Source organism: Oncorhynchus masou, chromosome 27 (genome assembly GCF_036934945.1).
Source record: "Oncorhynchus masou masou isolate Uvic2021 chromosome 27, UVic_Omas_1.1, whole genome shotgun sequence".
NCBI classification, from domain to species: domain Eukaryota; kingdom Metazoa; phylum Chordata; class Actinopteri; order Salmoniformes; family Salmonidae; genus Oncorhynchus; species Oncorhynchus masou.
This window is the reverse complement of record NC_088238.1, coordinates 56,259,160-56,282,625: the sequence shown is the minus strand read 5'-3', so window position 1 is coordinate 56,282,625 and position 23,466 is coordinate 56,259,160. Positions and strand designations below refer to the sequence as shown.

The window sequence follows — 23,466 nt, the reverse complement described above, 5'->3', positions numbered from 1 at the left end:
TGGAACCACCAAGACTCTTCCTAGAACTGGCCGCCTGGCAAAAATGAGCAATTGGGGGAGAAGGGAGTCAGGGAGATGACCAAGAACCCGATAGTCACTCTGACAGAGCTCTAGAGTTCCTCTGTGGAGATGGGAGAAACAAGGGTACAAGTAATGAGTAAAGTGTGTGGATACTTAGGTAAATCTAAAATTTCCATTTTAATTTTTTATATAATTCCCCAAAAATTCTAAGAACCTACTTTTTCTTTGTCATTAATGGTGTATTGTGTCTAGATTGATGAGGGGGAAACAAGTATTTAATCCATTTTAGAATAAGGCTATAACTTTGCAAATTGCGGAAAAGGTCTAGTGGTATGAATACTTTCTGAATGCACTGCAGACCATAATATAAAGTATAATATAACCTTTCATCCAAAAGTGGTCAAGCAGACATTATCCATATTGGTGACCTCAGGGGAAACAAACCAACAATCCTGGTGATGAGAGGACTATGCTCTACACACTGAGCCACACAGCACCACAACACACATGAGAGTTGGCAAGATGCCACAAACAGATCTGAGACCAGGTTTGTTACTGATGTCACATCATTGTGTGTTCCAGGAAATATCCTGGGTCTGGCTTGATGTGGAAAGTTCCCCTCTGTCTGGTTTGAGGAAGTTATGCAAAATGTAACTAAAGCTCTGGTCAGCAGGACATGGTTCTAACTGATACCAGTGTATCAGAGTCCTGAAGAGAGGAGTTGATTAAACATTATGTCTAGATGTCTTTATCATCAAGGTAAAATATGTCAATTAAAAATAAGTTGAAACTTGAAGAATCACAACTCTAGACTGATACTGTCAATCTGCAACAGATATTCATTTGATCATCAGAAAATACATCTTCATTAACCAATAAAAAACATGCTGAGACTACATTGGCTATGCAGTATGTAAACTGTGGTCTAAATACATTCCAATTAAAGAAAGTTACATTCCAATTAGAAAAACACATTGATACTCACAGTGCTGTGAAAAAGTATCAAAGTCCAAAACGTTAGTAGAAGGAACCATGAGTTCTGCTCAGTATCAAGTATCAGCAAGACAATGATCCAAAACACACAATCAAGTCAACATGAAAATGGTTTAAAAGCAACACATTTGTAGTTTTGGAATGACCTCGTCAATGTCCAGACCTACTGACCCCATTTGAGATGTTGTGGCAGGACTTGAAATGAGCAGTTCATGATTGAAAACCCACAAATGTCCCTGAGTTTGCTTTTTAACACATGAACATTGGGTGTTACATACCTTTGTTTATGAAATAAATTAAATAAGTATGTAATTGTTGTGTTACTTGTTCACTCAGGTTCCCTTCATCTAATATCCTGTTTTCTTTGAAGATCTGATAACATTCTTCATCTTAAATGCGTAAAAGTTGAGAAGATTAGAAAGGAGACAAATACTCTTTCACAGCCCTGAATATCAACATAACTACAAACAACTCATTTACAGACATGATGTGTGAAATGTCTATCTTTGTAACGGTTTTCTTCCAACTCCTCCTCTGACGAAGAGGTGGAACAAGGATCGGACCAAAATGCAGAGTGGTTCGTTAGATACATCTTTAATGATGAAGAAAACACGAACAATACAAAACAACAAACGTCTCAAACTGAAACAGCCCTGACTGGTGCAACAAACACAGAGACAGGAACAATCACCCACAAACACACAGTGAAACCCAGGCTACCTAAATATGGTTCCCAATCAGAGACAACGATAATCACCTGACTCTGATTGAGAACCGCCTCAGGCAGCCATAGACTAATCTATACACCCCACACAACCCCAAGACGAAACACACTACAAATAAACCCATGTCACACCCTGGCTTGACCCAATAAATGAAGATAACATAATAAATATAGACCAGGGCGTGACAGTCTTGAGACCAAACCCTGTAATAAAACAACCAAGTCAAGAAAACTATCAATAAAAACATCTCATGATAAAACACTATTGATGTTTATACTTAAACAATTTAATTAATTAAACACATTGAATTAGGTTCAGAAAATACATCCCAGTACAGATAATTAATCTAAATTTAAAAAAGAGAAAAGTTAGGAGAACATTTTACATAATTAGAGTTCTCTCTTTGTCATCATCCTCTTCATCTTCTTCTCCTCCTCTTCTTCCTTGGGAGACCCCTCTTCCTCCTTGTGGAAGACCTTCCCATCAGGTTGCTTTTTCCATGTCACTTTGGTGTCTGCAGGTAACCCCTGCTCCTTCAGCTTGTTCCTTATCTGGAGAAACACAAAGACACACAGAGACACACAATATTGCACTCTGTAATAGTCATTCTGAAGATCTACAACTACCAATCCTTCCTGCAATACTGAGACGTTCTTCACTTCAACCCTTTGACTCTATGAGGAGAGGAGGCTTATATTTGTCCTATTTCACACATGTACAAGTGTGTTTTAATATACATGTGTGAATTGGAAATGTGTTTTTGGATATCCCACTCTCCCTGAGACACCCTTTGAGAGAGGGGTCACAGCCAGGGTAGAAGGTTGTCCACAAAATACTAAGACCCAGACCAGAGAGGAGGTCATCCACAACAGACTAGATCCCAGACCAGAGAGGAGGTCATCTTCAAACAGACTCGGACCCAGACCAGAGAGGAGGTCATCTACTACAGACTAGGACCCAGACCAGAGAGGAGGTCATCTACTACAGACTAGGACCCAGACCAGAGAGGAGGTCATCCACAACAGACTAGGACCCAGACCAGAGAGGAGGTCATCCACAACAGACTAGGATCCAAACCAGAGAGGAGGATATCCACATCAGACTAGGACCCAGACCAGAGAGGAGGTCATCTACAACAGACTAGGATCCAAACCAGAGAGGAGGTCATCTTCAAACAGACTCGGACCCAGGCCAGAGAGGAGGTCATCCACAACAGACTAGATCCCAGACCAGAGAGGAGGTCATCTTCAAACAGACTCGGACCCAGGCCAGAGAGGAGGTCATCCACAACAGACTAGATCCCAGACCAGAGAGGAGGTCATCTTCAAACCGTCTAGATCCCAGACCAGAGAGGAGGTCATCCACAACAGACTAGATCCCAGACCAGAGAGGAGGTCATCTTCAAACAGACTAGATCCCAGACCAGAGAGGAGGTCATCTTCAAACAGACTAGATCCCAGACCAGAGAGGAGGTCATCTTCAAACAGACTCGGACCCAGGCCAGAGAGGAGGTCATCCACAATACACTAGGACCCAGACCAGAGAGGAGGTAATCCACAACAGACTAGGACCCAGACCAGAGAGGAGGTCATCCACAACACACTAGGACCCAGACCAGAGAGGAGGTAATCCACAATAGACTAGGACCCAGACTAGAAAGGAGGTCATTCACAACAGACTACATACCAGACCAGAGAGGAGGTCATCTACAACACACTAGGACCCAGACCAGAGAGGAGGTCATCTTCAAACAGACTAGGACCCAGACCAGAGAGGAGGTCATCTACAACAGACTAGGACCCAGACCAGAGAGGAGGTCATCCACAACACACTAGGACCCAGGCCAGAGAGGTTATCTATACAGTTTTTATCATTACTGAGTTGGTTCTTCATGAACAGGGGGAAACTCACATCTTGTAAGATGGAATCCTGAACAGCAGGATCACTGAAGTTCAGATTTTGATCCTTTGGGGTCATCTTCATTCTCACCACATGTCTCTTCAGTTGAGGTTTCTCAGGGGTCTCCACAGCTGGACCTACAAGATAATACAATCAGACAATGACAGTAGTGAATCATGGGGGAAACATTAGAGTTCTCCTGTCATCATAATATCAGGCAGATCAGGTGGAGAATATGGTAACTTACCATAGCAGATGAAAGGATTGGTGACGTCACATGGCAGATTTATCCATTTAAGATCAGAATAATTAAGAGTGCAGTTGTATCTCCAGAGTGCAGTTGTATGTTTTATTATAGAATATCTTGGCAACCAGTTTCTGAATGAGGAGTCACTCTGATCTGACCATCTCCAGGAGTCTTGAAACAGGCCGATCCACACAGGAAGTCCCCTCGGTGATATCTTCTTCTCTATCTCTGTGTTCTCAGTCTGGTTCCTCACACTGACCAGGTCTGTGTGATGCTGTCTGCAGTATCTCTGAGCATATATCCAGGTCCTGTTCTCCTGAATTAAGACGTATGTTAGGTTGGTGTCTTGTTTTCCTGCAAAAGTCAAATTGAATGATCAATACAAATATCCAGTGAAATATCATCTACTGATCATCTATAGTACATGTTGTCATTGATTCGATAACAGATCAATAACTGACTAATAACTTAAAGCTCTCATGAGTCTATGTTTCAACTCAATGGCAGCTCCAGCACTTAGAACAGGCTTCATCATTAGTATGTAAACACTCACCATCATAACAGATGAAGTGATGCTGGTCATCACAGGAGGCGTTGTTCCACAGACCAGCTGGACTCATTAAAGCACAGTTACCATTTTGGGGCGTCCCAGTGTCCCAGTTTCTGAACTCAGTCTCCCCCTCTCTGTAGAAACGTCTGTCTGCCAGAGACCAGTTCCACTTCATGGAGTCTCCCTTCTTCAGTCCGATCCAGAACCAATCATCAAAACTGACACTGGTAATCAGCCTGTTCAGGTCCTCCATGTCATCTACTGTAGCCAGATCAGTGTAATGTGCTCTGCAGTAACTCTGGGCATCAGTCCAGTTTGTATTGTTGCTAATGAGGTGATACTGATGAAGACATGAGGAAGGTGTGTAGAATCCTGTGAACAGAATAATGATTAATGAGGGATATTTTCTCCATCATCTTCTCAACCCCAACCACGCAATCTATGGATCTGTTAACATACAGTACAGTACACCATGGTGTGCAAGCACACACCAACGACATCCATAAACACACACACACACCCAGCATACATGACTGCACATTCCCTGCGTGGGTATTCCCACTAGGCCACCTGCCACCCCAACATATGTGAAAACACCTTACAGAAAATAGGGCTCATCAATATAAAAATGTATTAAATGATTTAGCAATATTTGATTTAACTTGTACTAAATAAATGATATATGAATAAATACCTATACATAAGAGATTTAACTGATAAAATGCCATAAGGTGGTCATCAAGATCATTTGGTGGACCAAATGGGCCCAAAACGGACAGCCGATCCAAAGAGTGGGCTTATTTCTGGAACAGTGATCTCTGTCCTCACCAGATATGAGCTGCCAACACTGGGACACACTGGGCCAATGTCTTGGGGATAATATGGAGCTGATTAGCAAGGACGTATCTCTGGGACACACACAGTAAACTGACCTGAGATTAGCAGGGTGAGATACAACAACGTTTCCATCACTGTGAAATTCAAAGGATATATGATTAAAATGAAAGCACTTCAAGGTTGCAACACTTTACCAACACAAACTGTGTTTCTCCTTCTTTACTGATATGACCTGACAGGACAGGTGGAGATAATGCTCCCCACATAGAGGGTTATCACCTGTTCAGAGACAGGAGCAATCAGTGATTGTTAGGTTCGGTTTCTAAAGTATTGGAAGTGGCTCGGGATGAAAAGGAATAAAAAAAAGTATCTAACAAATATTATACACATTTCTCTACAATGAAATATGTATGAAATATGAAATATATACAATCACAAATGGCCTCACCTGTTGTTTGAAGAAAACTCTCGCTCTGTCTCTGTATCTCTCTCTCGCTATCCAACTCTCCCCTTTCTCTCGCTCTGTCTCTCCTACTGTGTGTCTGTCATCCCATCTTTGTCCCTATTTAAACCTTACACTCTTCCTCATTTGCTTGAATTTGTTATTCATCTCAAAACAAACAAAACTGTGATGTGACATTCATCCCACAGGAAAAGGGGTTGGACAGAACAAGAGAATAAAACAGTTAGAGAGGCTATACAGAACATGTTCATGTGATGGTTCTGTTGCCTCATTGTACAAAAAGGACCCAACACTTCACGACCGAAAACAAATGTTGAGATATTTCAAGAATTGTTCAGGTGAGTGAGTGAGGCCTGAATTGAGAGCGACTCTCACAAGTGACTGGAAAAGGAAGGGAGGAACACCACAGAGACAGACAGGAACCCAGAGGCCCTGGTCTCAGCTCTCACTGATCTCAGCTCATACATGTACCTGTGTTTTTGTGAATGTTTATAATTATTGTTTTTTTATTTCACCTTTATTTAGCTAGACAATGTTCTCAAGGTTAATATTGGGTTGCTATGATAAAAAGTCATTAAGATTAACATAAACTACTCAGTAGTTGTGTACTCTGACCTCCCTCTCCTCTGTCATTGGGTGCTCTGACCTCCATCTCCTCTGGAGTTGGGTGCTCTGCCCTCCCTCTCCTCTGTCATTGGGTGCTCTGACCTCCCTCTCCTCTGTCATTGGGTGCTCTGCCCTCCCTCTCTTCTGTCATTGGGTGCTCTGCCCTCTCTCCCCTCTGTAATTGGGTACTCTGCCCTCCCTCTCCTATGTCATTGGGTGCTCTGACCTCCCTCTCCTCTGTCATTGGGTGCTCTGTCCTCCCTCTCCTCTGTCATTGGGTTCTCTGCCCTCCCTCTCCTCTGTAGTTGGGTGCTCTGCCCTCCCTCTCCTCTGTCGTTGGGTGCTCTGCCCTCCCTCTCCTCTGTCATTGGGTTCTCTGCCCCCCCTCTCCTCTGTCATTGGGTGCTCTGCCCTCCCACTCCTCTGTAGTTGTGTTCTCTGCCCTCCCTCTCCTCTGTAGTTGGGTGCTCTGACCCCCCTCTCCTCTGTCATTGGGTTCTCTGCCCTCCCTCTCCTCTGTCATTGACTGCTCTGACCTCCCTCTCCTCTGTCATTTGGTGATCTCAAATCAAATCAAATCACATTTGTATTGGTCACTTACACTTGTTTAGCAAATGTTAATCCGAGGTCTAGTCGATGTGGAAAGGGGGATGCTCCCTCTTCTGTTTCCTGGAATCCATGATTATCTCCTTTGTTTTGTTGACTTTGAGTGAGAGGTTATTTTCCTGGCACCACACTCCCAGAGCCCTCACCTCCTCCCTGTAGGCTGTCTCATAATTGTTCGCTATCAAGCCTACGACTGTTGTGTTGTCTGCAAACTTGATGGTTGAGTTGGAGGCATGCTTGGCCGCGCCGTCATGGGTGAACAGGGAGTACAGGAGAGGGCTGAGCAAGCACCCTTGTGGGGCCCAGTGTTGAGGATCATCGAAGCGGAGGTGTTGTTTCCTACTTTCACCACCTGGGGGCGGCCCATGCTGAACCCCTGCACGGGGAGGGATTCAGACCCAGGGCCTCGAGGTTAAGGATGAGCTTGGAGGGTACTATGGTGTTTAATGCTAAGCTGTAGTCAATGAACAGCAGTCTTACATTCCTCTTGTCCAGATGGGATAGGTCATTGTGCAGTGTGATGGTGATTGCACGGTCTGTGGACCTATTGGGGAGGTATGCAAGATGAAGTGGGTCTAGGGTGACAGGTAAGGTAGAGGTGATATGATCCTTGACTAGTCACTTCATGATAACAGAGGTGAGTGAGTGCTACGGTGCGGTAGTCATCTAGTTCAGTTATCTTTGTCTTCATGGGTACAGGAACAATGGTGGCCATCTTGAGGCAGGTGGGGATAGCAGACTGGGATAGGTAGAGATTGAATATGTCCGTAAACACACCAGCCAGCTGGTATGCGCATGCTCTTTGGATGCGGTTAGGGATGAGCCGGGAGCCTTGCGAGGGTTAACACGGTAAAATGTCTTACTCACGTCCGCCACGGAGAAGGCCGTCCTTGGTAGCGGGCCACGTCAGTGTGTAATCCTCAAAGCAGGCAAAGAAAGTGTTTAGCTTGTCAGGAAACACAATGTCGGTGTCCGAGACGTGGCTGATTTTCATTTTGTTGTCCGTGATTGTCTGTAGACCCTGCCACATACTTCTTGTGTCTGTGACGTTGAACTGCGACTCCACTTTGTCTCTATACTGATGTTTAGCCTGTTTGATTGCATTGAGGAAGGAATGTTTCTATTTGGACATATTCCAAGTCACCTTGCCATGGTTAAATGCAGTGGTTTGCGCTTTCAGTTTTGCGCGAATGCCGCCGTCGAGCCACTGTTTCTGGTTAAAATCCCCAGTGACAGTAAATGCAGCTTCAGGATATATGGTTTCCAGTTTGCATAAAGTCCAGTGAAGTTCCTTGAGGGCCGTCGTGGTGTTGGCTTGAGGAGGGATATACACGGCCGTGACTATATCCAAAGAAAATATCTTGGGAGATAATACGCTCAGCATTTGATTGTGAGGTATTTCAAGTCAGGGAAACAACTTGAGTTCCTGTATGCTATCACCATTACACTATGAGTCATTAATCGTGAAACATGTACCCCGCCTATCTTCTTCCCGGATAGATGTTAATTCCTGTCGGAGCGATGAACTGAGAATCCAGTTTGCTGGACAGACTCGGACAGTATATCCTGAGAGAGCCATGTTTCCGTGAAAAAAAAGTATGTTACAATCCCTGATGTCTCGCTGAAAGGAAACTCTTGCCCTGAGCTCGTCAACGTTATTATGCAAGGACTAAACATTAGTGAGTAATATACTCGGAAGGGGTGGGCGGTGTGTCATCTCCTAAGTCGGACTAGAAAACCACTCCGAGTAACACTCCTGAGCCAGTGTTGTTTTTGGTCGGCCTCTGGAATCAGTTCAATTTCCCTGGGTTGTGCGAACAAGGGATCCACTTCGGAAAAGTTGTATTCCTGGTCATAATGCTGCTAGTGCTGGTGAGTTACAGTCGCTCTAATATCCAATAGTTCTTCCCGGCTGTAAGTAATAAGACATAACATTTTCTTGTCTAAAAATGTAAGAAATAATACATAAAAAAATAAAAAATACTGCAAAGTTTCCCAAGAACTCTATGTCGGCTCCATTTTACAATTCTCCACTCCCTCTCACCTGTCATTGGCTGTTCTGCACTCTTTCTACTCTGTCATTGGATTCTCTGCCCTCCCTCTCCTCTGTCATTGGGTGTTCTGCACTCTTTCTCCACTGTCATTGGATTCTCTGCCCTCCCTCTCCTCTGTCATTGGATTCTCTGCCCTCCCTCTCCTCTGTCATTGGGTGTTCTGCACTCTTTCTCCTCTGTCATTGGATTCTCTGCCCTCCCTCTCCTCTGTCATTGGATGTTCTGCACTCTTTCTCCTCTGACATTTACAGTGAATTCATGCAAAGCTTCTGTCTCTTCCAAATGCAAACCATTGGTCAGCAGATCATGGTTACAGCTGACATTTGTTTACTGGTTGTGATGGGTCTTAATGAGTAACAAAACAAACACACCCTACATTCATTTTACATTTTCAGCAAACCTTTATTTTATCTAAATTAATTTACAGTAAGGAAATACAGAGCTGTTAGGATGGTAATATGACATGAGACCTGTGCTTGCAACTGGGACTTTCACCTGAATCATTCATTGATGTCAATGCACAGAAATTCCAGTGAGCAGATCAAGTCTGAATACTGTCTATGATGACTAAGGAAAAAGAGCATCTCTCGCCATGTTGTTTATTAATATTCCAAATGAACCATCAAGTCTACAGTTGAAACGAGGTTCTAATATATAAACTAACAAAAGAGATTCAAACAATGAACGATGTAAAATATTTGTAATTTAAGATCACATCCTATGATAAAACAAAATTAATATATGATAAAACTATCTTAAAATATGATAAAACAATATTAAAATATGATAAAACAATATAAAATGTATTATAAAACAATATTAATATATGATAAAACAACATCATGTATGATAAAACAATATTAAATATATGATCAAATGATTACTGTATCTCAGATTAAGACCTGTTTTAAACTGAGAAAATCTAGACCAGTTCAGATAATTAATGTAAATAAAATAAGAAATGTAGGGAGAACATGTGACATAACTAGAGTTCTCTTTTTGCCATCATCCTCTTCTTCATCCTCTTCATCTTCTTCTCCTCCTCTTCTTTCTTGGGAGACCCCTCTTCCTCCTTGTGGAAGACCTTCCCATCAGGCTGCTTTTTCCACATCACTTTGGTGTCTGCAGGTAACCCCTGCTCCTTCAGCATGTCTCTTATCTGGAAAGACACACTCATACAGAGAGCCACAACATTTCACTTTGTAATAGTCATTGTAAAGATCTACAACTACTATTCCTTCCTGCTATACTGAGATGTACTTCACTTTAACCCTTTGACTCTATGAGGAGATAAGGCTTATATTTGTCCTGTTTCTGTAAGGACCGACGATGGAGTCGAGAAGCAGGTACCGGGAGTCAACATTTCATTAGGAACAAACAAGGAAAAAGACAGGAACAGAGTCAACACACTGGTACACAAAGACAGACGAAAATCAATGCTGAAGCAGGTAACAGAGCAGGGGAACAGACAGATACAGTGGGGCAAAAAAGTATTTAGTCAGCCACCAATTGTGCAAGTTTTCTCGCTTAAAAAAAGATGAGAGAGGACTGTAATTTTCATCATAGGTACACTTCAACTATGACAGACAAAATGAGAAAAAAAAAGTCCAGAAAATCACATCGTAGGATTTTTAATTAATTTATTTCCAAATTATGGTGGACAATAAGTATTTGGTCACCTACAAACAAGCAAGATTTCTGGCTTTCACAGACCTGTAACTTCTTCTTTAACTTCTTCGATATAGGGGGCGCTCTTTTAATTTTTGGATAAAAAAACGTTCCCGTTTTAAACAAGATATTTTGTCACGAAAATATGCTCGACTATGCATATAATTGACAGCTTTGGAAAGAAAACACTCTGACGTTTCCAAAACTGCAAAATATTATCTGTGAGTGCCACAGAACTAATGCTACAGGCGAAACCAAGATGAAATTTCAAACAGGAAATGGCCCAGATTTTGAAGGCGCTGTGTTCCAATGTCTCCTTATATGGCTGTGAATGCGCCAGGAATGAGCCTACACTTTCTGTCATTTCCCCAAGGTGTCTGCAGCATTGTGACGTATTTGTAGACATATCATTGGAAGATTGACCATAAGAGACTACATTTACCAGGTGCCTGCTTGGTGTCCTCCGTCAAAATTATTGCGCAATCTCCAGCTGCGTGCATTTTACCATTTGCTTCAGAGGAGAAAGCCAACTGCCACGAATGATTTATCATCGAATAGATATGTAAAAAACACCTTGAGGATTGATTCTAAACGTTTGCCAAGTTTCTGTCGATATTATGGAGTTAATTTGGAAAAAAGTTTGGCGTTCTAATGACTGAATTTTCAGGGTTTTTTCTTAGCCAAACGTGATGAACAAAACGGAACGATTTCTCCTACACAAATAATCTTTTTGGAAAAACTGAACATTTGCTATCTAACTGAGAGTATCCTCATTGAAAACATCCGAAGTTCTTCAAAGGTAAATTATTTTATTTGAATGATTTTCTTGTTTTTGTGAAAATGTTGCCTGCTGAATGCTAGGCTAATGCTATGCTAGCTATCAATACTCTTACACAAATGCTTGTGTGGGAGAGTGGGAGAAGGCGAGACAGTGCCTGGGCGAGCCTGACCAGAGAGGAAGTCATCTACAACAGACTAGGATCCAAACCAGAGAGGTGATCTGTAGAGTTTGCATCATTACTGAGTTGGTTCTTCATGAACAGGTGGAAACTGACCTCTTGTAAGATGGCGTCCTGAACAGCAAGATCTCTGAGGCTCAGATTTTGATCCTTTGGGGTCATCTTCACTCTCACCACCTGTCTCTTCAGTTGAGCTTTCTTAGGGGCCAGGGAAGCAATCTTGTGTATAATCTGGGGGGTAGTCGTGGTTGTCTGTATGGGGGTAATCGTGGTTGTGGGCAGGGGGGTAGTCGTGGTCGCTGTAGTTGTGGTCTCCACAGCTATGCCAAGAAGAGAATAAAATGCCACAATGACAGTAGTGAATCACGGGGGCAACATTAGAGTTCTCCTGTCATCATAGTATCAGGTAGATCAGGTGGAGAAAACAGTAACTTACCGGAGCAGATGAAAGGAAAGGTGTCATCAGAGGGTTTATTTCTCATTTTAGCGTGATAGGAAGAAGAAGGATTAGAATGCAACAGAGTGCAGTTGTATCCCTGATCTGTTGAAAGCCATCCTGGCCACCAGTTTCTGAATGAGGAGTCACTATGGTCTGACCATCTCCAGGAGTCTAGAAACAGACCGATCCACACAGGAAGTCCCCTCAGTGATATCTTCTTCTCTATCTCTGTGTTCTCAGTCTGGTTCCTCACACTGACCAGGTCTGTGTGATGCTGTCTGCAGTAACTCTGAGCATCTATCCAGGTCTTGTTCTCCTGAATTAAGACGTATGTTAGGTTGGTGTCTTGTTTTCCTGCAAAAGTCAAATGTAATAATCAATACAAATATCCTGTGAAATATCATCTACTGATCATTTATAGTACATGTTGTCATTGATTTGATAACAAATCAATAACTGATTAACAACTTAGACTCATGAGAGCTTTATGTTTCAACTCAATGGCAGCTCCAGCACTTAGAACAGGCTTCATCATTAGTATGTAAACACTCACCATCATAACAGATGAAGTGATGCTGGTCATCACAGGAGGCGTTGTTCCACAGACCAGCTGGACTCATTAAAGCACAGTTACCATTTTGGGGCGTCCCAGTGTCCCAGTATCTGAACTCAGTCTCCCCCTCTCTGTAGAAACGTCTGTCTGCCAGAGACCAGTGCCACTTCATGGAGTCTCCCTTCTTCAGTCCGATCCAGAACCAGTAATTAGAACTACTGACACTGGTAATCAGCCTGTTCAGGTCCTCCATGTCATCTACTGTAGCCAGATCAGTGTATTTCTCTCTGCAGTAACTCTGGGCATCAGTCCAGGTCTTTTCTATGTTCATGACGTGATATTGACAAATAAGACACAAGGAAGGTGTGTAGAACCCTGCGAAGAGAATAATGATTCATGACAGACATTTTATCCAGCAGCCACAATCATCTATGCATCTTTTCACGTGGTACACCAAATTGTGCAAGCAAACACACACGTGTCTCACACACACACACACGTACAAACACACTCACATCTAACTGACCTGAGATTAGGAGGGTGAGGTACAAAGAAGTTTCCATCAGTGTGAAGTTCAAAGGAAATATGGTTAAAGATGTGATCAGAGACTCCTACACTCAGTTTAGAGTTGTGCTCCAAGAGATTTCAAAAGGTACCAATTACATCTGAAATGTAACCAGAATGATTGAAAAAAAACTGGGTTACATTCATTTCTCTACATTAATGCTAAAAATATGATACATTTTAAACTTGGCCTCACCGGTTGTTTGTAGAAAAGTCTGTCTCGCTCCGTCTATCTTGCTCTCTCCAGATCTCTCTCTCCAGATCTCTCTCTGTCTCCCTTGCTTGGTCCTATATACACCTTAAACTGATACTCATTGCTTTGAATTTGTTATTCATATTCTGTTTCCAAACAGGGGTATGCAAAAAGGATTAGACATTCTCATAAAGTTATTATCTTACTCAAACAAACATGTGCCACGTAACATCTATCACTATGGCAACAGGGTTGGACATAGCCAGGGACACTAGCTGAGCGTTTTGTCAAAGTTCAGAAACAGGTATAATGTATTTGTCCACATATTCAGGGTAGTGATGTTGGACAGGCGGACAGGTGCAGGCAGCTGTCACACCCTGACCATAGTTTGCTTTGCATGTTTCTATGTTTTGTTTGGTCAGGGTGTGATCTGAGTGGGCATTCTATGTTGGATGTCTAGTTTGTCTGTTTCTGTGTTTGGCCTGATATGGTTCTCAATCAGAGGCAGGTGTTAGTTATTGTCTCTGATTGGTAGCCATATTTAGGTAGCCTGTTTTGTCATTGTGGGTGATTGTCTATGTGCGTTGCTTGTGACAGCACAGTTCTCATTATAGCTTCACGGTCGTTATTCGTTTAGTGTTTTGTATAGTTTGTATCCAGTGTTCAGTGCTTTCTTTAATTAAAAAACCATCATGAACACCAGGCTGCATTTTGGTCCGCTCCTTACAACGACCGTGACAGCAGCGATTGGTTGAAGAGCATGCATTTAGTTTTATTTGTATTTAAGAGCAATTGGAGGCCACGGAAGGAGTGTTGTATGGCATTGAAGCTCGCCTGGAGGGTTGTTAACACAGTGTCCAAAGAAGGGCCAGAAGTATACAGAATGGTGTCGTCTGCGTAGAGGTGGATCAGAGACTCACCAGCAGCAGGAGCGACTGTATCTCATTCCCTTTCACACTCTCTTCATCTGTTCCTCTCTCTGTGTTCTCCCCCTCTCTCTTTTTCTCCCTCTCCATCTCTCTCAGAAAGACATGACATCTTTCTCTCACCTTGCCCGTGTTTGTTGCTGTCACTTTACTAGTGCTACACTATCACTCATTCATTTTGTTTCAGTCCAGTCCAGTTCTGTGTGTGTGTGTGTGTTTGTGTTTTTTTTCTAAACTATCCTTGTAGGGAACAAGAATCTCTCACAAGGATAGCTAAACATGGATCATCGGACAATTGCGGACATTTTGCCCATCCCCGCAAGGAAAAATGCTATTTTAGGTATCGGGGTAAAATATGGGGTAAGGGTTACAATTATGGTTAGGATTAAGGTTCAGGATTACAGTTAGGTTTAGGAGTTAGGGTTAGGATTAAGGTTAGGGTTAGGGGTTACAGTTAGGTTTAGGAGTTAGGGTCAGGATTAAGGTTAGGGTCAGGATTAAGGTTAGGGTTAGGATTAAGGTTAGGGTTAGGGGTTACGGTAAATTTTATGGTTAGGATTAAGGTTAGGGTTAGGGTTAGGATTAAGGTTAAGGTTAGGGTTAGGATTAATGTTAGGATTAATGTTAGGGTTAGGGGTTACGGTAAGTTTTAGGGTTAGGATTATTTATTTATTTATTTTATTTCACCTTTATTTAACCAGGCAGGCTAGTTGAGAACAAGTTCTCATTTGCAACTGTGACCTGGCCAAGATAAAGCTTAGCAGTGTGAACAGACAACACAGAGTTACACATGGAGTAAACAATTAACAAGTCAATAACACAGTACAAAAAAAGGGGAGTCTATATACATTGTGTGCAAAAGGCATGAGGAGGTAGGCGAATAATTACAATTTTGCAGATTAGCACTGGAGTGATAAATGATCAGATGGTCATGTGCAGGTAGAGATACTGGTGTGCAAAAGAGCAGAAAAGTAAATAAATAAAAACAGTGTGGGGATGAGGTAGGTGAAAATGGGTGGGCTATTTACCAATAGACTATGTACAGCTGCAGCGATCGGTTAGCTGCTCAGATAGCACATGTTTGAAGTTGGTGAGGGAGATAAAAGTCTCCAACTTCAGATATTTTTGCAATTCGTTCCAGTCACAGGCAGCAGAGTAATGGAACGAAAGGCGGCCAAATGAGGTGTTGGCTTTAGGGATGATCAGTGAGATACACCTGCTGGAGCGCGTGCTACGGATGGGTGTTGCCATCGTGACCAGTGAACTGAGATAAGGCGGATCTTTACCTAGCATGGACTTGTAGATGACCTGGAGCCAGTGGGGTCTGGCGACGAATATGTAGCGAGGGCCAGCCGACTAGAGCATACAAGTCGCAGTGGTGGGTGGTATAAGGTGCTTTAGTGACAAAACGGATGGCACTGTGATAAACTGCATCCAGTTTGCTGAGTAGAGTGTTGGAGGCAATTTTGTAGATGACATCGCCGAAGTCGAGGATCGGTAGTATAGTCAGTTTTACTAGGGTAAGTTTGGCGGCGTGAGTGAAGGAGGCTTTGTTGCGGAATAGAAAGCCGACTCTTGATTTGATTTTCGATTGGAGATGTTTGATATGAGTCTGGAAGGAGAGTTTACAGTCTAGCCAGACACCTAGGTACTTATAGGTGTCCACATATTCAAGGTCGGAACCATCCAGGGTGGTGATGCTCGTCAGGCATGCGGGTGCAGGCAGCGATCGGTTGAAAAGCATGCATTTGGTTTTACTAGCGTTTAAGAGCAGTTGGAGGCCACGGATGGAGTGTTGTATGGCATTGAAGCTCGTTTGGAGGTTAGATAGCACAGTGTCCAAGGACGGGCCGGAAGCATATAGAATGGTGTCGTCTGCGTAGAGGTGGATCAGGGAATCGCCCGCAGCAAGAGCAACATCATTGATATATACAGAGAAAAGAGTCGGCCCGAGAATTGAACGCTGTGGCACCCCCATAGAGACTGCCAGAGGACCGGACAGCATGCCCTCCGATTTGACACACTGAACTCTGTCTGCAAAGTAATTGGTGAACCAGGCAAGGCAGTCATCCGAAAAACCGAGGCTACTGAGTCTGCCGATAAGAATATGGTGATTGACAGAGTCGAAAGCCTTGGCCAGGTCGATGAAGACGGCTGCACAGTACTGTCTTTTATTCGAAGACCTTAGATAGGCAGGGCAGGATGGATATAGGTCTGTAACAGTTTGGGTCCAGGGTGTCTCCCCCTTTGAAGAGGGGGATGACTGCGGCAGCGTTCCAATCCTTGGGGATCTCAGACGATATGAAAGAGAGGTTGAACAGGCTGGTAATAGGGGTTGCGACAATGGCGGCGGATAGTTTCAGAAATAGAGGGTCCAGATTTTCAAGCCCAGCTGATTTGTACGGGTCCAGGTTTTGCTGCTCTTTCAGAACATCTGCTATCTGGATTTGGGTAAAGGAGAACCTGGAAGGGCTTGGGCGAGAAGCTGCGGTGGGGGCGGAGCTGTTGGCTGAGGTTGGAGTAGCCAGACGGAAGGCATGGCCAGCCGTTGAGAAATGCTTGTTGAAGTTTTCGATAATCATGGATTTATCAGTGGTGACCGTGTTACCTAGCCTCAGTGCAGTGGGCAGCTGGGAGGAGGTGCTCTTGTTCTCCATGGACTTCACAGTGTCTCAGAACTTTTTGGAGTTGGAGCTACAGGATGCAAACTTCTGCCTGAAGAAGCTGGCCTTAGCTTTCCTGACTGACTGCGTGTATTGTTTCCTGACTTCCCTGAACAGTTGCATATCGCGTGGACTATTCGATGCTATTGCAGTCTGCCACAGGATGTTTTTGTGCTGGTCGAGGGCAGTCAGGTCTGGAGTGAACCAAGGGCTGCATTTTTTGAACGGAGCATGCTTATCTAAAATGGTGAGGAAGTTACTTTTAAAGAATGACCAGGCATCCTCAACTGACGGGATGAGGTCAATGTCCTTCCAGGATACCCGGGCCAGGTCATTAGGAAGGCCTGCTCACAGAAGTGTTTTAGGGAGCGTTTGACAGTGATGAGGGGTGATCGTTTGACTGCGGCTCCGTAGTGGATACAGGCAATGAGGCAGTGATTGCTGAGATCCTGGTTGAAGACAGCGGAGGTGTATCTGGAGGGCCAGTTGGTCAGGATGACGTCTATGAGGGTGCCCTTGTTTACAGAGTTAGGGTTATACCTGGTGGGTTCCTTGATGATTTGTTTGAGATTGAGGGCATCTAGCTTAGATTGTAGGACTGCCGGGGTGTTAAGCATATCCCAGTTTAGGTCACCTAACAGAACAAACTCTGAAGCTAGATGGGGGGCGATCAATTCACAAATGGTGTCCAGGGCACAGCTGGGAGCTGAGGGGGGTCGGTAGCAGGCGGCAACAGTGAGAGACTTATTTCTGGAGAGAGTAATTTTCAAAATTAGTAGTTCGAACTGTTTGGGTATGGACCTGGAAAGTATGACATTACTTTGCAGGCTATCTCTGCATGGGTTACGGTAGGTTTAGAAGTTACGGTTAGGTATAGTTTTAGGGTTATATGTTTGAGGTTCAGTTTAGAGGTTATTATTAGGTTTAGGGTTACTGTTAATATGTAGGGTTAGATTTAGGGAGAATAGGATTTTGGATGGGAATCAATTGTTTGGTTCCCACAAGGATAGCAATACAAAACTGTGTGTACAACGACTACGTTGTAAAGAATGACTATAAAAGCTATATCAATAGCATCGCATCAAATTCTCCATCCCTTTGTTTGTGGTTTTTACAGGTCTGTTGCTGAACATGGGGAGGTTGAGAGGCAGGTAGGAGTGAGATGAGCAGGTTCTCATGGGGTTCTCAGGGCCCTAAATCACCTAAATGATGTCACTATTGGAATTGAAGGGGATTCCTTAGTGCTTTGAGAGTTGCTTTGTGGTTTGCCTGGAGATCAGGAAATGACATGTACAGAAGGAACATAAAAACAGGAACAGACGCAATACCAATCAGACAGCCAATCAGATGTGTTAGCCACCATCACACAAGTAGAATTTACCACGCTGCGCTTTGGTCCAATCCTTCTTCATCAGACGACCGTTACAGAACTACCCACCACAAGCGGACCAAGCAGCGTGGTATGGAGGAGCAGAGGGTTCAGGATTCGTGAACTTGGGAGGAAATCCTGGACGCGAAAGCACCCTGGAGGCAGGCTGGGGAATATCGCTGTCCGAAAGAGGAACTGGAGGTAGGCTGGGGAATATCGCTGTCCGAAAGAGGAACTGGAGGCAGGCTGGGGAATATCGCTGTCCGAAAGGGGAACTGGAGGTAGGCTGGGGAATATCGCTGTCCGAAAGAGGAACTGGAGGCAGGCTGGGGAATATCGCTGTCCGAAAGGGGAACTGGAGGCAGGCTGGGGAATATCGCTGTCCGAAAGGGGAACTGGAGGCAGGCTGGGGAATATCGCTGTCCGAAAGGGGAACTGGAGGTAGGCTGGGGAATATCGCTGTCCGAAAGAGGAACTGGAGGCAGGCTGGGGAATATCGCTGTCCGAAAGAGGAACTGGAGGCAGGCTGGGGAATATCGCTGTCCGAAAGAGGAACTGGAGGCAGGCTGGGGAATATCGCTGTCCGAAAGGGGAACTGGAGGCAGGCTGGGGAATATCGCTGTCCGAAAGGGGAACTGGAGGCAGGCTGGGGAATATCGCTGTCCGAAAGGGGAACTGGAGGCAGGCTGGGGAATATCGCTGTCCGAAAGGGGAACTGGAGGCAGGCTGGGGAATATCGCTGTCCGAAAGGGGAACTGGAGGCAGGCTGGGGAATATCGCTGTCCGAAAGGGGAACTGGAGGCAGGCTGGGGAATATCGCTGTCCGAAAGAGGAACTGGAGGTAGGCTGGGGAATATCGCTGTCCGAAAGGGGAACTGGAGGCAGGCTGGGGAATATCGCTGTCCGAAAGGGGAACTGGAGGCAGGCTGGGGAATATCGCTGTCCGAAAGAGGAACTGGAGGTAGGCTGGGGAATATCGCTGTCCGAAAGAGGAACTGGAGGCAGGCTGGGGAATATCGCTGTCCGAAAGGGGAACTGGAGGCAGGCTGGGGAATATCGCTGTCCGAAAGAGGAACTGGAGGCAGGCTGGGGAATATCGCTGTCCGAAAGAGGAACTGGAGGCAGGCTGGGGAATATCGCTGTCCGAAAGAGGAACTGGAGGCAGGCTGGGGAATATCGCTGTCCGAAAGAGGAACTGGAGGCAGCAAAAGCTGAGAGGCTGAGATATGAAGCAAGTCAGCGAAGCAGGCACAAGAGGCAGCCCCCCCCCAAAAAATGTGGGGGGGCACACCGGGAGATTGGTGGAGTCAGGCTATAGACCTGAGGCAACACCCTGTGCTTACCGGAAGCAGCGTGGGACTGGTCAGGTGTTATGCGGTAAAGCGCACGGTGTCTCCAGGGCGCGCTCATAGCCCAGTGTCTCCAGGGCGCGCTCATAGCCCGGTGTCTCCAGGGCGCGCTCATAGCCCGGTGTCTCCAGGGCGCGCTCATAGCCCGGTGTCTCCAGGGCGCGCTCATAACCCGATGTCTCCAGGGCGCGCTCATAGCCCGGTGTCTCCAGGGCACACTCATAGCCCGGTGTCTCCAGGGAGCGCTCATAGCCCGGTGTCTCCAGGGCGCGCTCATAGCCCCGTGTCTCCAGGGCGCGCTCATAGCCTCCGCAAGTGCCACACGAGAGTGGGTATCCAGCCAGGGCAGATTGTGGCAGCTCAGCATGCTTGGTCTCCGGTGTGCCGTTTTGGCCCAGGGTATCCTGCGCCGGCTCTGCGCACTGTGTCTCCGGTGCACTGGGACTGTTCAGTGTGTCCTATGCCTACGCGCTGCCCGTGCTGGGCTAAAGTGGGCATTCAGCCAAGTGGAGAGGTGCAAGTGTCAAGCACTAGATCTCCAGTGTTCCCCCACAGCCTGGTTCGACCTGTGCCTGCACTCTGGAAGTGCTGGGGCTAAAGTGGGCATTCAGCCTGGAGGAGTGGTGCCACGGCTGCGCACGAGATCTCCAGTGCTCCCCCACAGCCCGGTTCATCCTCTGCCTCCCCTAAGGACCAGGCCTCCTGTAGGTCTCCCCAGCCTGGTGGGCCCTGTGGCAGCCCCACGCACCAGGCTGTCTCTGCGTCTCCTCCCTCCAGCAACGCCCTCCAGTCCGGGGCCCGCAACGAGGGTGCCCAGTCCAGGGCCCGCAACGAGGGTGCCCAGTCCTGGGCCCGCAACGAGGGTGCCCGTCCGGAGCCTGCAACGAGGGTCCCCAGTCCAGGGCCAGCAACGAGGGTCCCTATTCCGGGGCCCGCAACGAGAGTGCCCAGTCCGGGGCGCGCAGCGAGGGTGCCCAGTCCAGGGCCCGCAGTGAGGTTCCCCACACCAGAGGCGCCATCAAAGCGGGGTGAGCCAGAGGTGGAGAGGGGTCTACGTCCCGCACCATTGCCGCCACCGTGGATAGATGCCCACCCAGACTACCCCCTATAGGTTCAGCTTTTGTGGCCGGAATTCGCACCATTGGGGGGGGGGTACTATCACGCCCTGACCTTAGAGAGACGTTTTATTTCTCTATTTGTTTAGGTGAGAGTGTGATGTGGGGTGGGCATTCTATGTTTCTTTATTTCTATGTTTTGGACGGGTGTGGTTCTCAATCAGGGACAGCTGTCTATCATTGTCTCTGATTGGGAATCATACTTAGGTAGACCTTTTTCCCTCCTTTCAGTGTGGGTAGTTTACTTTGTTAGAGGCAGTATAGCCGAAGTTAAGCTTCACGGTTGATTCTTCCTTTGTTGGCAACATTTTAAATAAAAGGAAAACGTACACTCACCAAGCTGAACCTTGGTCTAATTCTTTCGTCAGCCGTGAAGAAAAAGCACGATGCTCTACAAATTGAGCCACACAGCACCACAACACACATGAAAGTTGGCAAGAGGCCACAAACAGATCTGAGACCAGGTTTATTACAGATGTCACATCATTGTGTGTTCCAGGAAATATCCTGGTTCTGGCTTGATGTGGAAAGTTCCCCTCTGTCTGATTTGAGGAAGTTATGCAAAATGTAACTAAAGCCCTGGTCAGCAGGACATGGTTCTAACTGATACCAGTGTATCAGAGTCCTGAAGAGAGGAGTTGATTACACATTATGTCTAGATGTCTTTATCATCAAGGTAAAATATGTCAATTAAAAATAAGTTGAAACTTGAAGAATCACAACTCTAGACTGATACTGTCAATCTGCAACATATATTCATTTGATCATCAGAAAAGACATCTTCATTAACCAATAAAAAACATGCTGAGACTACATTGGCTATGCAGTATGTAAACTGTGGACTAAATACATTCCAATTAAAGAAAGTTACATTCCAATTAGAAAAACACATTGATACTCACAGTGCTGTGAAAAAGAATTTGCCCTCTTTCTGATATTCTCTATTTTTGCAAAAATGTTATACTGAATGTTATTAGAACTTCAACCAAATCCTAAAATTAGATCAAGTGAACCTGAGTTACTTATACTTATTTTATCTATTTAATTAACAAAGTTATGCAACACCCAACTCCCCTGTGTGAAAAAGTAGTTGCCCCTTTATACTCAATAACTGGTTGTTCCACCTTTAGCTCTAATGACTGGAATGCAGTGTTTGGTTTTCGTCAGACATAAAGGGCCCATCGAGTCCAAACAGTTGACTAAAGTAAGACAAAATGCACCTGGAAGCACATGGATGATCATCCAGACTCTTAGAAGAATGTTTTATGGACAAATGAGTCAAAAGTGAGTCCTTATCTCTTGGACGACATTGGTCCCATTATGCCTGGCGAAAACCAAACAGTGCATTCCGCAGTAAAAACCCTATACCAACGGTCAAGCATGGTGGTGGTAGTGTGATGGTTTGAGGGATGCTTTGCTGCCTCAGGACCTGGACGACTTGACTTAATAGAAGGAATCATGAATTCTGCTCTGTATCAGAGAAATCAACAGGAGAATGTCAGGCCATCAGTCTGTGAGCTGATGCTGAAACACAGGTTGGTCATGCAGCAAGACAATGATCCAAAACACAATCAGGTCTACATGAAACTGGTTAAAAAGCAACACATTTGTAGTTTTGTAATGACCTAGTCAAAACTCAGACCTAATGATCACATTTGCAATGTTGTGGCAGGACTTGAAACAACCAGTTCAAGATTGAAAACCCACAAATGTTGCTGAGTTTGCTTTTTAACACATGAACATTGGGTGTTACATAACTTTGTTTATGAAATAAATTAAATAAGTAGGTAATTGTTGTGTTACTTGTTCACTCAGGTTCCCTTCATCTAATATTCTGTTTTCTTTGAAGATCTGATAACATTCTTCATCTTAAATGCGTAAAAGTTGAGAAGATTAGAAAGGAGACAAATACTCTTTCACAGCCCTGAATATCAACATAACTACAAACAACTCATTTACAGACATCATGTGTGAAAAACATCTCATGATAAAACACTATTGATGTTTATACTTAAACAATTTAATTAATAACACACATTTAATTAGGTTCAGAAAATACATTGCAGTACAGATAATTAATATAACTAAAAAAGAGAAATTAAAGGATAACGTTTTACATAACTAGAGTTCTCACTTTGTCATCATCCTCTTCATCTTCTTCTCCTCCTCTTCTTTCTTGGGAGACCCCTCTTCCTCCTTGTGGAAGACCTTCCCATCAGGCTGCTTTTTCCATGTCACTTTGGTGTCTGCAGGTAACCCCTGCTCCTTCAGCTTGTTCCTTATCTGGAGAAACACAAAGACACAGAGACACACAATATTATACCATCTATTGCATCTTGTCTATACCGGTTGGTCATGGCCCATTCATCCAACACACCCAGTGTTCAAATGCACATATTCTTATTCCATCCCTTTACTTAGATATGTGTGTATTAGGTAGTTGTTGTGGAATTGTTAGATTAGTTGTTAGATATTGTTGCAGTGTCGGGAACTAGAAGCACAAGCATTTCACACACTCGCAATAACAACTGCTAACAATGTGAATGTGACCAATAACATCTGCCAACCATGTGTATGTGACCAATATCATCTGCTAACCATGTATTTGTGACCAATATCATTTGCTAACCATGTGTATGTGACCAATAGCATCTGCTAACCATGTGT

At 44.7% G+C, this 23,466-nt stretch overlaps 2 protein-coding genes across 4 annotated transcripts in view; both read right to left on the bottom strand.

The window, feature by feature from the left end:
* Nucleotides 1-1,597: 1,597 nt before the first annotated feature.
* LOC135515528 (macrophage mannose receptor 1-like) lies at nt 1,598-13,462 on the bottom strand. The gene is made up of 14 exons (XM_064939145.1): nt 13,381-13,462; nt 13,147-13,285; nt 12,621-12,995; nt 12,065-12,421; nt 11,725-11,948; nt 9,988-10,160; nt 7,815-7,930; nt 7,094-7,323; nt 5,721-5,814; nt 5,368-5,406; nt 4,439-4,807; nt 3,886-4,239; nt 3,651-3,775; nt 1,598-2,290 (listed from the first exon to the last, which is right to left on the bottom strand). The coding sequence occupies exons 2-14, from the start codon at nt 13,181-13,183 to the stop codon at nt 2,129-2,131; spliced, it is 2,655 nt and encodes an 884-aa protein (XP_064795217.1). The 5' UTR covers nt 13,184-13,285; nt 13,381-13,462; the 3' UTR covers nt 1,598-2,128.
* Nucleotides 13,463-21,264: 7,802 nt separating this feature from the next.
* Nucleotides 21,265-23,466, bottom strand: part of LOC135516447 (macrophage mannose receptor 1-like) — a 63,363-nt gene continuing 61,161 nt past the window's right edge. For all 3 annotated transcript variants that reach the window (XM_064940773.1, XM_064940772.1, XM_064940775.1), the window contains one exon: nt 21,265-23,082. In XM_064940773.1, the coding sequence (XP_064796845.1) occupies nt 22,930-23,082 (153 nt within the window). In that variant the 3' untranslated portion in view covers nt 21,265-22,929. The remainder of the gene's footprint in view (nt 23,083-23,466) is intronic.

Excerpts from the sequence above, each read along its gene's own strand:
- LOC135515528 (XM_064939145.1), bottom strand. The coding sequence starts at position 13,183 with ATGGAAACTTCTTTGTACCTCACCCTCCTAATCTCAG. Across the intron at positions 10,161-11,724 it reads AGGACGCCATCTTACAAGAG|ATAAGAGACATGCTGAAGGA; the intron begins GTCAGTTTCCAC and ends GTGTCTTTCCAG. Across the intron at positions 5,815-7,093 it reads AGACAGCCTACAGGGAGGAG|ACACACAGTAGGAGAGACAG; the intron begins GTGAGGGCTCTG and ends ATGGGATGACAG.